The sequence below is a fragment of the Emydura macquarii genome, unplaced genomic scaffold (genome assembly GCF_026122565.2).
Source record: "Emydura macquarii macquarii isolate MOO-44397 ecotype Brisbane River unplaced genomic scaffold, CSIRO-AGI_Emac_v2 contig_1043, whole genome shotgun sequence".
In the NCBI taxonomy this organism is placed as follows: Eukaryota; Metazoa; Chordata; order Testudines; family Chelidae; genus Emydura; species Emydura macquarii.
The window spans coordinates 16,766,685-16,781,396 of record NW_027131180.1 but is presented as its reverse complement, the minus strand read 5'-3'; the positions used below and the strand labels follow the sequence as shown (position 1 = coordinate 16,781,396).

The window sequence follows — 14,712 nt, the reverse complement described above, 5'->3', positions numbered from 1 at the left end:
TATGCATTTTTGCACCCCACCGTGGGAGGCTCATGCACCTCCCCTTTGGGGAGGCTAGTGCCCCGCTCCTTCCACCCCGGCCCTGTCCTGCTCCTTCTGCCTCTCGCCCTGGCTGGCCAGCCTGCAGGCGCAGCCCCGAGCCCTAGCCAGCCCAAGGAGCAGCCCCGGCACCCAGAGCAGCCACACAGCACCTGGCTGGTGCCCAGAGTAGTCCTGAGCCCAGGCCACCCAGAGGAACTCTGAGGCCCACCATGGGCTGCAAGCAGTGCAGTGGGAAGGGGAGGTAGAGTGGAGGCGGGAAGAAGTGGGGCCACAACAGCCCAGGTATCCAGTGGCGGGTTGGCGGCACCTTGCCACAGAGTGCATCAACAGAGAGGGCTACTTTTCTGCGGTTACGCAAGCATTGGTGGATCACCGGGGATGCTTCATTAACATCAGTGTGGGCTGGAAGGTGCATAGCGCTCTCATCTTTAAGAACACAGGAATGTTCAGAAAGCTATAAGCAGGGACTTTCTTTCCTGACCAGCACATTTCCATTGGTGATATCGAAATGTTAATAGTGATCTTGGGCGACCCAGCCTACCCCTTACATCGAATTAACTTTGTAGTGTAGACCAGGCCGGATCCTGCCATTGACCTAGCTACAACCTCTCAAGGGGGCTGGATTTACTACAGTGGCAGAAAAACCCCTTCTGTCGTCATAGCAAGTGTCTGTGCTGCTGTAGCATACCTGCAGCTGTGCTGCTGTAACAGTTGTAGTGTAGACGTAGCTGATTCAAACTAAGAACATGCCTTTCTTCCCCTAGTGAAAATGCAGCTTTAAGACTTGATCCAAAACCCATTGAAGTTAATGGGAGTCATTCCATTTATTTCAATGGCCTTAATCAGGCTCACAGGTCCCAGTCGTGCCATGTTCTGAATAATACCCATATCACGCACAGAGAAGCTTTTAGGATACATTCATTAACGTTTGGGCACTTTGAAATGGTCAGATAAAAGCCAGTAGCATAAAAGGTTATGTTCAGTTATAGAGGGATAAAGCTTCAAATACTTCAGCAGTGCCAAAGATTAACTGCTGTCTGTCATGCTTGCTTCTAGTTAATGTTTACGAGCAGAGTATCTAAAACTGGCATCCTTTTGAATACAGGAGAGGTTTGATCATGGGAATCTGGAATTCTCACACTTCAGTGGGGAATATCTTAGGATCCTTAATTGCTGGTTACTGGGTATCTACCTGCTGGGGTCTGTCTTTTGTGGTTCCTGGAGTTGTCATTGCTTGTCTGGGGATCGTTTGTTTTCTGTTTCTCATTGAACGTAAGTATGCATTTCCTTATTTTTATTTTGATTTATACAAAATTGTGTAACTGCCCGTTCTGTGCTGGGAACACCCATTACACAAGTTAAAATACACAATGCAAAATAACTATAAAGGTCTGCTCGTATCTAAAAAAATATCCACCAGACACTTGGGTCATGTCCTTCCCAGAAAGCCTAGGTGGACAAAAAGATGGGTTTTTCAGCATGTCTGGATGGTCAAGATCTGACATGCTAAGGGGGCACTTTCAAAGTCCCAGCCTGATCCCCTTGCTGCAGCTCTCTCACTGATAGCTCAAGGGTCTCCCCTGATTACATCTATGGCAGCATGGCATGGGGAAAAGGCAAGCTCTCAGGTAACTGGTTTTCAAACCATATAGAGCTTTACAGGTTAACCCCACTCCTTGAATTCCATTCTGAAACTTACTGGGCATCAGTACAAATCATGGCGCATGGGTGTAATGTGCTCCTGATCCGGAGCTCCACTTAATCCTACATTAGTTCTTGTTTCTGAGTGGTCTTAAAGTATAGCACCCTGTGGAGTGATTACAGCAATATGATCCTGATGTGACAAAGACATGATATACCCTACCAGAATGTATTTGTCCCACTTCACCCCCAACCATATCCTCTTGTATCGTCATTTGACTTCAGTGAGTCTGTTTCTGAGGCAAGGGTCAGACTCCACGTTGGTGGGAATTGGAGTATTCCTAGTATGATTACACGTGACATCTTTCACTTGACTTCATACACATTATGTCTGACTGAAAATGACTTAACTGTGCTTTTTGTCTGTGTCCTGTACATTAAAGAAAATAAACAAATAGTCTATCTGTAGATCAAAATGAAAGTGGGTATTTTTTCACTGAGGGCTAAACTGTACCAGAAAGTTTTACTGCCTTAGTTATGGTTAAAGCAGTAAGAACGCACGTGCATGGATACGTGCACACACGCAGCATGAAGGCAATTGTATCCATATAGAAGTGTTTATACCAAAATAGCTCATACTGGCTAAGGGAGCAAAATAAACTATATCAATATAAGGCATCCGTATACCACTATATTGTGTCTACACTATGGCTTATAACCCCATCAATAAAAAAAATCACACCTCTATCATGCATAGTTATTCTGGTATTGCAAATTTTCTTGTGAAGACCAGGCCTTAGTATCAGCCATGTTTTAGGAGTGCGATTCCTTATGCTTGATTTTTTTTTAATTAACTGATATTTGTTGTATTTCAGACCCTAAAGATATAAGTTGCACTTGCACATCATCCAGTGTAAGTGAACACCTTTCTGTTTTGATTTCTCCTTTTCAATGTATTATTCATTGCTATATTTCATGTTACTTTCATTTTTAAATGATTAAATAGAACATTATTTGATAGTTATAGTATGAAACTAATCTTCTGGTATAAATTTGAACAATGAGGGACTGTAATACCTGGAGGGAAATGAATTAATCTTGATGGTAGGGCTCAGGTGACAATGTAGTAGGCTGGTTTTGTAGTGGAAGTTGAGTGTAATTCATGCAGTTTGCTGCAGGGTGGATAAAAATGTATGTTTTTTGGGAAAAACAAAAAATAGATTTTTTTTTTAAGTTTAAACTGAATTTTTTTTATTTTGTTTAAATTTATAATAAATTTTTCTTTTGGAAAATAAATCTGTTTAAATCTGAATTAAACCCAAAATATGTTAAATCCTAAAGTACTTATAACCTCTTAAAAGGTTTAAATAAAAAATAAATATGCTGAATCCACGAGCCTCTTTCAAAAACTTTGAATTAAAGGCTCCTTTTTTATATAAAGAAAGAATCAAGGAGAAAACATCTAGCTTTTGTGGTCAACTTTTTTATAAATATGGCACAATAAGTCATGTACTGTATTAAGAGCTTGTTTTGTTTAATGAAAATAAATTTTATATGCTGTTTTATGTGTTCAGTTAAATCCCAGTTTACCATCCTAGTGCAGCTTGACACGACTATGAGCAAAAAGCTAATCTCTAGTAAATAAGCAATATACTATACTAAAACTGTACAATTAATAATCTGAAAACTTTAAGCTATGTAATTGCTTCAATAAATGTATATAGTTTTAGTAGACCCTTCTAAGTGCAAGAAGATATACCAAATCTAATGTAAAGACACTATTTAGTTGTAAATCATCATGTTATAATGGTTATATGAGCCAAAGACCATGCACCTTTCTTTGGGAAATAACTGAAGTACAAATGGAAAGGTTGATTAAGATTTATTATTAAACTTGAGGCATTCCACCTAGTGTTTTAAATCATCTTGATTAAAATCAATCCTCCTTAGTTCGCTGGCACTAAAGCAGTGCATTTCAAAGGAAACCTTGAGACCTGCTCACTCTTTGAGCTACTGAAGATCCAACACGTTGGAAGAAGTCCTTGTTGCCCTGAATAAACTGTAAAATGTATTAGAAAATATTTTAGTCGTATTTGATATATCTGGAAAATGTGCAGCTGTGAGGATACTGGAAAATACCATCACTTTTGACATTGGCAATTTGGAAACCTAGTGTCAGACACGGTACATTTTTGAGCAGGGAGGGAGGCAGGAGAGTTGTGCTTTAACATTGATTTAACTATTGAAAAACAAAAGAACAACTTATGGCTATGTTGTGCAAGCCTTGATTTGTATTGCTGAGCACTCACACAAGTAGTCCCATTTACTTCAGTGTGACTGCTCCAGTAAGGGCATGTTTTCACTAGACACACTACAATGACATAGCTGCAGGCACTTTTTACTACAGCGAAGGAAAGGATTAATTGTTGCTGTGGTAAATCCACCTCTCTGAGAGGCAATAGCTAAGTCAATGGAAGAATTCTTCAAAATAGACCTCCTGAAAGAACAGTTTGGGGGAAGGAGGATTAAAATCTCCACAAGGGGATCTTCATGTAGGATAAAGAATGACTTGGGCCTAAGTCATTGGCTCAATGATATCCTTGGCAGTGAGTCCCAAAGATGAATTGTACATTGAAAGAAAATGTCCTTTTATCTGTTTTTAAATATGTTGACTTAATTTTGTGTGCCCTCTTCTTCTTGTATGGTAACTGAGGGTCAATTGGTCTTCTCTGTGGCCTTTATTATTTCTTGTACGGCTATCTCTTCTCCTCTTACTCTTCTCCTTTCCAAAGGAAATAGTCTTTAATCCTTTCAATCTCTCCTCATATAACGTTTCTGATCATTTTAATTGCCCTTCTCTTGAACATTGGTTTTTTGTTTTGTTTTGTTTTGATTTTTGTTTCATCACTATGAGATGAGGTGATCAAAACTAAGAAAATACTGTGCTGTCTATATTTTCTATTTAATTCTTTCTCATTTTTCAAATGCAATCTAATCTCTTACTGGGTTGAAGTTACATGAATATTAGACAGTTTGAGTTGGAAGATATTTTTCTTCAATATTTATTTGCTACATATTGAAAAACATCCCGGTGAATGTTCTAATCGCTTCATACAGTTGCTGGAAAGAAAACAAAAAAACCTCAGAATTAGCCACTAAGCTTTGTTGAGGTAAATGTATTCCATTCACTTCAATGCACTGTTATTGGAAAGCATTGTTAAAGAGCTCTGCATAGCATAATGCTTTTTTGCCTTACCAAAAGCTGATGAAAAAAAAAAAAAAAGACTTTTCGACTATATCTGTCTTGATGCTATTTAACCAAAAAAAAAAGGCATTTGGGAGATTTGTTTTCTTGCAGCCACCCTCCCCCCAAAAAAAGATGTCATTGACTTAATCTTATCAAGGACATCAGCAAGATAATTGCCCCACACCCAGCCTCCTTGTCTGATGCATTTGACCTACTGTTTCCATGGAAACTGCTCTCTCAAGCACAAAGCATCACTCCCTCCCACAGATTCTTCTTTGCAAATCCCATGAAAGTGTTTTAAACACATTTTTCTCTTGGACTTCTCTCAGAAATAGCCCCAGAATGCAAAATTTGCCAAGAGTTTAATAAATTCTAAGAAGTCACATGATGTTTGAATGTGGGAACACCTCACATTTAAAATTTGAGGTCCAAAAAGTGCAAAGTATCCTCAACTCCTGTTGACTTCAGTGCACCTCACAGTGCACTCTCCTTCTGTATTCACTACAGTTTAAATGTGTAGAAGTTAAACCAATAAATAGAATACTGATTAACAAATTCTGTATAGAAGAATAACAACTGAAAGGATACAGCTCAAGGTATTAGGAGAATAAAACAGGGCCATCACTTGAAACAAAAACCTCAGCCTTGCTAGACTAGCTGCAGAATTTTGCAAGAAGGCATAAAATTCTAGCTGCTGTTTTGTTTTCAGTCCTTCTGAGAAACAAATTCCCATGGGTCTTCTCAAATTTCTAAAACGTTTTTTGTAAATAATAATTCAAGGGTATATTTGTCTCTGTTCTGCTTAGATTTAGTGGATGAAGCATTAAAAACTTGAAAAGTTACCATGAGAAGTAGTTCCTCTCAGAGAATAAATATAAGATAACATCTGTGAGCTGGTATGGAGAATTTTTCATGTCCCCATAATTTGAAGTTCCATAGGAAGCCCAGTTCCTTCCATACTTTCAAGTGACTATTCTGTAAGTTACGAGCTATCCAAAATTGATAATTTTTTCCTGCCAAGTCAGTGGCAGAGTTGGGAACAGAACCTAAAAAACCTAACTCCGACTTTCTCCACAGATCTCTCAGGATACGCACTGTCACTTGTATCTGGCTTTGCTCTGGTTTTTTTATTTATTTAAAAAAAAAAAAAAAAAAAAAAAAAAAAAGTTCTAACTGGAAACATAATCCACTCATGAAGATAATTTCATTTGAAATTGTTTTTCAACAATTGTAAAAATAGAAGGTGCATTTAAGTACTTTGGCCATTTTACCTTCATTTGTGTACTTGTACCTCTGAAACTAATTTCAAAACATTTCAGAGTCTGGTGTAAATGTCAGAAGTGGTGGCTTTGTCTAAACTTTTCCACAGAGATCTAGTCTCCACAAATGCATTGACTGCTTGAATGACAACATATCTGGAAGACTCCATACTTTTCAACTTTTCTTCTCATAAATATTTAATATACAGCCTCTTAGTTTAGTCCTCCTCTCAAGACATTTCTTCTTTACCAGAGTAAATCACATTGAGACAGTGAAAAGGGGGAAAAAAAAAAAGTCTTTCACTTCTTAGGCTTTACGTAAAGATATATAGCTCGTCTTTCCTCAGATAATAGATTTTCTTTCTGCTAGATCATTGTAATTCACTTCCCAAAATGACTCTTCTTTTTATTTCTAATATGTATTTTGTGGAGCCCATGTTTTTGGATGTTGGCCCATCCAGGAAGATTACTTCAATCTTTGTGACTGCACTTTACATTTTGTGGATTATACGTAACTTATCCTCACCTCTCCATAAATTTTCTGCACTGTAGGATGGTTGCACTGGAGGAGTGAACAACTAAATAACAACCAAAATATGCATCCATGCACTTTATCTGGGGCAAACTTTGTCCATATTTCTTTTTAAATTAAGACTTCAGATTTGGACAGCACATTCTTTTCTACTGTATTTATTTTTTACATAGAATTCAAGATGTACAAAGGCACTTTGTTTGTTTATAAAGATCCCTCTCCCCCATCCGGCATTTAGTGCCTCCCTCTGCTGCTCAGATAATGTTATGCCTACCTGAATGCAGCCCCATGTTCTCTCTACCTGGTGGTGAATATACATATAAGGTTTACATGTAATCTGCCCAGCCAACAAATTTAATGTCAATGGCAAATCCTTTTAGATAAAGTCTTGTATGGTGATATTTTTCAAAGAATCCAATTTCAGTATGCATTGATGTGCGATGGCACATGCAAATGAATGGTGATATTTACAGGAAAGCAACTATTTAGACCTATTTTAGTTGGAGGCCTGGGAAGCCCACAAAGAATAGATAGGATCAGATCCACTGTGGTGGGGGGAATACCCAAAGAACCACCCTGGTGCCACCTTTCTGGGCTCAGACAGCTGGAATGAGTATTTTATAAGAAAATGTGAGAAACCTGTGTCTTCAATGGAGAGGGAGAGAGGTTGTTCCTTAATAGAAGTCACTGAAATAAATGGATCAGTTTAGGAAGTGTAATAGTGATAAAGTATTGTTACAAAATGTGGATTAGCAAACAGTAGTGAAAAATGTCAAACCCGTTAAGTAGAATGAGCTCACAATCTGAATTTCCTGTGCTGCTCGTGTGTACAACACAACTTGAAATGAGAGTATGTAAAATCGTTCACATTTTGCAAGATTCACAGAACTCCACTTGAATTTAAAATAACACAATGTACAGTCATCAAACCAGAAGTTTTTCTATATGGCTTTGCATATAAAGTGTGAATGCATCTGGTATGTGAAAGTAGGATCTAACCCTGCTTCTACAGTCAGTGACTTCCTTAAAGTAGTGCTTTTAAAAATTGTTTTGCAGTCCTACATGAATGGTACAAATCGATTCAGAGTCCAGAAGCCAACCTTAAACCCTAAAGAAACCAACAAATTTCAGGTAAAATGAAATGTCTTAAGTTAAAATTGTATGTTAGATTTTCTAAGCTCAGGTAGAATCTTTACAATGAAAATGGTTTTATCCATGAATGTGTTTCAGGGGAAGATTTTTCAAAGACACAAAAGGCAGCTAGGTGATTGATTGCCCTTTATGCATATGAAAATCTTTCACTTAATTTCTTCTATACTATAGTGTCCCTTTAATGTTTTTTGCTTTATGTAGGAGATTTATTGCTTCTTAAAAATAATGATATATTTAACAACTTCTGTGCCCTATTGCCCTTGCTGACAAAACCAGTTGCATCACTTCTGTGGTAAACTTTAGGTTCTTCATAATGAAAATTTAATCTTCAAAGAAGGGGAGTAGTAGTGGCAGAGCAACGTGTGCAAAATTCACAGTAGTGATAAGGGGAGGAGGACAAACCAAAAACCTGGATCCAAAACTTCCCCAAATTTGGGAGACCTTCAGATCCTAACATTGTAGCTGTGGCCCATCTCTGACCAGGGATGTCATTATTGCATTTAGCAGAGTAATGTGTTGTATAGTACAAGGCAAAAATAGCCAAAACATAACCGTGCCCTTCACTCTACATCCCCTTGTTTACTAAATGTGTATAATTTATTACGAGGGAATGTACTTGATTATTTAGTGAGGAGAGGAGAGATCATTTCCCCCCATCATATTAAGGGACAACATAGCTGCTTTTGTTTCTTTGGTGTTATCCAAAACCCATTAAAGTCTATGTGAGTCTTTCGGCTGACTTCCAAGGACTCTGGACCAGGCCCTTACCGACGAGCAACTATTTTATGTATTGCTCCTTTCATTCTAAGGAATGAGTTGTGCCTGGTAGGCAGAACCTGTAATAAGGCTTGGTATGTAGTATGCTGAACCACTCGAGGGGAACAATATGCCTCCTGGAGCTCCCTGTAGGAGAAGAGTAATTTGCTACATCCTTGTAAGGTGCAGTATGCACCCCATCACATGGCTAGCATGCTCTCCTGGTTGGTGGGGTGGAGAAACAAAGGCATGATTTTGCCTACTCCACTTCTGTCTTGTTGCTTGCAGAAGAAGCAACTTGTTTGCAGCGCCTGCACTCCTCTGACTGCCAGGACTATGATTCTGGATGTCCCTTACGTGGGCCATCAAGGGAGACTGAGTTCGTGCTCCCTCCCCCTACCATGCAACCATGGAAGGGTTGGCCACCGTTTAGCCCTCTGACTGATTTTATTTTTGTGAAGTGATTAGTTATGTGGGTGCACAATATGTAACCTTTTGAGTGGTTGGACTTTAGCCTGGAGACTGAACATTCTGGGTTGGGAGGCGTTTCTTTCCATCCTCCATGCTGAGAAGATCTATAGATAAAAGGAACAGAGTTATTGTCTCCCCGTTGTACATACTTTGCAGGCCCTTGGTTTGCAAAAAGAATCCTTCTGAAAATGAGAAGTGAGTGCAGTCTAACCTAGAAAACACAGACAGGCGAAGTATAGTAATCATGAGACTGAACAACATCAAATCTTATTTCTTTGGCAAAGTACAACTTTGAACGTCACCTGAGGACCATTTTTTAAAGAATTTGCTACAGGTGGTAGGTGGATAGTTGTTTGTTTATCATATAGGCGATTTAAAAAAAAAAAAAAAAAGAGTGGTCTTAATCTAATTCTTTGTGAGGAGAAATATACATAAAAACTAGCCCTGGGTAAAAACTGCCCCCCCAAAATTCTGAGATTACTCATTTGAATTCTTAAATAAACTGCTTCCACTGTGTTTGCTTCCCCCCTCCTCCCAAATGGCCAGTGAATTTATTTGCAGAAATATTCATGGAAACAGAAAGAGAGAGAGAATTTTAAACTATTAGAAGTTATTGACAGGAAGCAAACTTTAAATTGGTAAACATGAGTACTGGTATTTACACCAGAAATCTGATTCTGGATTTATCCATTCAGAGAACAGAAATATACCTTGTGACCAGAACAAAACAGAAATCTTCATTTCAAAATGTTGATTTGAATCTGACCACTCTTGTTTTCACATCTTCCTGTGGTCAAAATTGAAATTTGTTTATCAGAATTGATTATTTTCTCCTCCAAAAATTCAGTTTCAATGGCAAAGTGATATTTTTTAGGTTGGAAGACTTTCCAAACACCAAACTAGAACCAGTTTTGCTTGTCACCCATGTGTTCAGTCAAAATTAACCAAACCATTCTGCACTAAGTATATTCAATGTCTACAATAAATTGCTTGAGTACAATCTACAGCTCAGGCATTATTTGCCAATGTTATGCTCTGAATAATTTTAAAATAATGGCAAAAATCTGGACTCTCATCAGCTGTCTTTGGACAATTCATAAACACAAAGGGCTGATATTTGAAAAGAAACTACTGGCTGTAATTTGCTCTGCCATTGCTAATCAAAACACTCTCTAATTGGCATTATTGTTGTCAGTCTGAGCAGAGAAGCTACAGACTGAATGGATAAGGAGACTTTACCCTCTTACCCTGAGAGGTGTTCGTTCTTGATCATGATTGAGGCACACTGATTGAGCAACATTGGAGTGTTTGCTGTCAAATCTGTCAGAGTTAATATATGTTTTGTTTGCTATCTGTGATCATTGTTCATAATGTGGAGAAATAATCAGGCACAAAAGAGTCTTCCTGTTTGCTGCTTCTCTGTTTTTGAGACCTTGCCCTTTTCCTCTGCAGTTGAGAATAACTGTATCTAATCTTATTCCGGTAAATATGGAGTTGAATATTTTTTACAACAGATGCACTATAGCTAAGCTAAGATTTAAGTTCTGCTTCTCGCTGCCTAAACAAACAGCAGATGTTTAATGGTTTTAGAACTAGTCAATTCCTAGCGTACTAGATTGGCAGTTCTTACTAATTCTTAGCTGACCACTATAAAAAGAAAAATAATATTCAACATATGCAACAAATAAAAGCAGAATGTATTTCTAGATGCACACTTGAATAGCTTCATGCATTACCTGCCATGTCAGGTTGGCCTCTTAAAATTATATAGTATTGAGCAATAATGAATCCTTCCCCAGAGCTCAGGAGTGTACCATATGTGTATTCGCTCCTGCTGACAAAACTGAAAAGCATTATCCCTGCCAAGCACAAATTGCTTTTTCCTTATCTGGCTGTATCTAGCACTTAACTCCATAGTATTGATACACATCTCCAACTTGAATTGCTAAGAGAGGTGATTTGTGTTGTGTATTGGTAACTTTCACTTCACAATTCTCATCTTTGCTTTAATACGCTTAGAGTCACCAGTTTGAGAAATGAGCAGCATTTACTCAGACTATTCTAATCAGGTTATTGTGCTTACAAATGCTGCAGGGTTTACTCTGTCATGCAGCACTCCCATCAAAGTCAATGGGATGTTTTCCCGAGTAAAGACTGAAGGGATTTTCACCAGTGTTTTTGTTTTGTGTTTGGGATTGAAACCTTGAATTGCAAATGTTAAACTAAAGTGTCAATGGTGTTTCAGTTATTCAAAGCTTTAAATTAAGTGTCTGCTACTAATTTGTTGCCATTTTAAATCAAACAATGTATAAATAGGATTATTTCAAAATTACTTAATAGAAAGTTTCATTTTCAGATCTGTTCCATCATTTTTAAGCTATGACATTTGTTCTTCATGTCAATTTGTTTAAGATTACTCAGATGCTTTCCATCAACCCCACAAGTGCAGGGGGGTGGAATAATGTGCCATTTTACCGTTCCAAGCTTCGATTCAAATAAATGTGGTGATAGTAAGCTCTTCACCAAGGTTTAATACAAATACTTATGTGATAGTTAGGAGAAGGGTGAACGTACATAAAAATACCCTTGCAGCTAAAAAGAGAAGCACTGCTCGGTCATCTTAAAAGTGCTACAGTGCCATGGTTTGCAGATAGGTGAAAGACTGGGTTGCTACAGCTATTGATCCTATCATTTTTATAAGCTGGCAACGTAGTTTTGATGGAGATTGACAGCTTTGTACCAACATTTCTGCCACCATACATGGGAGTGAATGGTGAATCTTGGATTCAGGTTTAAACTTTCCCAAAATTCAGGGGGATATAAATGAGAGGTATTGGTTCAGTGTAATTGCTGGATAATTGGCTTTACAGACTTAGGCATGGATTCTGATATCCTACCCATACTGAATAGTACTATACTCCAACAGCACGGTTGAACAGAGGAGCCAATTCACATATTTCCAGGGGGGGATGGTCAAATTCCAGTCCCCACACTCCTCGTGCTGCAGAGTTCCCCCCTCTGCTAGGGAGTCTCCACCTCTCTTTCCCACACAGTACATGAGCCGGTGTCACCCGTTTGAGTTCTCGGTGGGCTCCCTCTCACTCAGCTGTACATGGACAGGCTCCTGGTGCAGCAGGTCACCACATCATTTCACCCGGCCACTCCTCCAAAATTTCAATGGCATGGCAACCCCATGCTCCAGGTCACAATGCCACTCACTAAAACTTGGCCCGGCCCACCCCTCCACGTGTACAGAGAGGGAGGCCAGGTCAAACTTCAGTGGCACTGCAACCACACACAGCTGGAGTGTTGCTCTAGACCACTCTGGCAGCAGCTGTGTTGATTGAGTATGGGACAACAGCTTAAAAGTGGTTAGGCCCTGCCCTCCACCCTGCCAGAGCCTATGGAACTTTGGGCAAGTGCATAAACCATGGGGGTGCGGATTTGCTCTCCTTCCCTCCTCCCAATTTATGCCACTGCAATTGAAGTCACGTGGAGTAGGGTACTACTCAGTGTAAAATGTCAGAATCTAGTCCTTAAATAATGCTGATATAATTCATAGGTGTCACTGCATGAATGAGTATGACTGAAGACTAGGAGTGAGGAACAAAACAAACTCATGAGTCTTTTAAAATTAAGTATATGCTATACATACCTGAACAATTAAAAATGGTCCCTACTTAAACTGATGAATGTGAAGATACAAGAGGCAAAAATTCTGAAAAGTCAGTGTAATATTTATATAGAAGCCAGGTAATGTCAAAGATACCGTCAATATGTTAATCAAGAAGTGTTTTTGGCTCTAATCAATGAGACCAAATTTGAATGGTGGGTAGGGAGAAGCCACTGAAAAGAAGAAGAAAGAAGTCAGAATTTCCAGTAGCTGGGTTCCATTCAAGCACGCTCTGATGTGTAGTGGTTTTGCAGTTTGAAATCTGCTCACAAAACAGATAGTGCTTTGACTCCAGAAGTAAATGCATGCAGCCCTAAACCATAGTGTCTTTTCGCTAAACCATTGAACATCTCAAATAAAAAGGATTTTAGAATCAGTGAATCATTTTCTGTAGTACAAAAAGTAAAAAAAGGTCATAAAACATTTGAATGAGTTGGGTGTTTGAAGCATATATTTTTAATGTATTTGCTTTTCTTCTTGTGGTGGTGGGAACCTGTATGTAGGATCCAGCAATGCAGTGTTTGCTTCCTGACAGAGAGAACTGCACAGTGCCACTGAACCATAACATTGCAGTCAATGGGGAAGGTGGAAATAGCATGTCAGCTATAAGCTTCATAGGTGCCTTGCAAATACCTGTGAGTACATGTGTTATTCTTATCTACTCTATTGTGACTTGGCTTTTGCCCAACAGGATTCTGATTTTTATACAGTTTAAATGAGGAAGTGGACAAAGTTGATTTTTTCCACCTAGAAATTGGTATTCTATTCAGTCATATTGAATTTTGACTGGGTGTCGGGAATCATGGGGTATATGGTATGAGACAAAGTGGGCGTCCTATTCAGAAGGAAACAAGATACAGAAAATAGGACCATTTGGCTCAAATAAGAAAGTTGAACAAATTAATCAATCACATCTTAAAATTTACAAACATCCAAAAAACAAGTGAATGCAAGTTAAACTTGCTCTTGGATAGTTTTAAACTGTATAACTAGCATTCACACAGCTCATAACCCAAGTTTGATGACATTATTAACATAATGGGATAATGTTTGTGTGAGGGGAGAGAAGTAAGGGGATCAGAGAGGGAACCTTGAATTGTCAGGGGTGGAGGGGGAGTAGCTAAAATACCTACAGTGACTTGTCCAGTGGCCACAGAACCGTCTTTTCATAGCACCTCTTTTTATGCTCCTTGAAACTTCAGGTAACTGAGTACCCCAGTTTGAACTGTTTGGAATTTTCTATCTTAATTGTTTTTTAATGAAAAATGGAAAAATCACAAAATTACTAATTTTTTTTTCCTTGAAAATTTTTCATGATGGTGAAATTGGAAGAGAAAAAAAATTGGGGGTAGGGTTGACCTGAATCAAAATATTTCAGTTTATTGAATGTAATCAAAATGTTTTGAGTCATTTCAACCTTAATCTGCATCCGCCTGAGCTACCATGGTACTTCATTGGAGTTGTAATTCAGGTCTTCCTCATTGAACTCTATGGGTCAGGCTCCTCAGCTAGACTACATCTCCCATGATGCCTTTCGGTCTCTCGTCTGGCTGAATTGCCATACTGTATCATGGGAGACGAAGTTTCACTGGGGAGCCTGGCTCATGGAGGAGAATAGGGGCATGAGGCATCTGAACTACAATTCCTAAGAGGCACTGTGGCAGATAAGGCAGATGAAATTCAATGTCAAACTGAAACAAAATATTTCTGAACTGAAATATTTTGGAACTTTTCGTTTCCCTGAAAAATGTAGCAATTTTGACTTCATCTTGTTTTGAGGCAGAAAACAATGTTGAAATATCAGAATTTCCTGCAGGACAAAAGTTCTGATTTCTGACCAGCTTTAGTCCCAGTGGTTCTGTGATTAAGTGGGATAAACTCTTCTCCAATACGAGCAAACTTAACTTCAATGTATGTGCTTTTTCTGTCAAATGTGTTT

The 14,712-nt window shown here is 38.6% G+C and overlaps 1 protein-coding gene across 3 annotated transcripts in view; it reads left to right on the top strand.

Annotated features, from left to right (window-relative positions):
• Positions 1–14,712, top strand: part of SLC37A1 (solute carrier family 37 member 1) — a 52,709-nt gene that overhangs the window by 18,496 nt on the left and 19,501 nt on the right. For all 3 annotated transcript variants that reach the window (XM_067545200.1, XM_067545201.1, XM_067545202.1), the window contains exons 8-11: positions 1,148–1,314; positions 2,559–2,596; positions 7,778–7,852; positions 13,277–13,408. In XM_067545200.1, the coding sequence (XP_067401301.1) occupies positions 1,148–1,314; positions 2,559–2,596; positions 7,778–7,852; positions 13,277–13,408 (412 nt within the window). The remainder of the gene's footprint in view (positions 1–1,147; positions 1,315–2,558; positions 2,597–7,777; positions 7,853–13,276; positions 13,409–14,712) is intronic.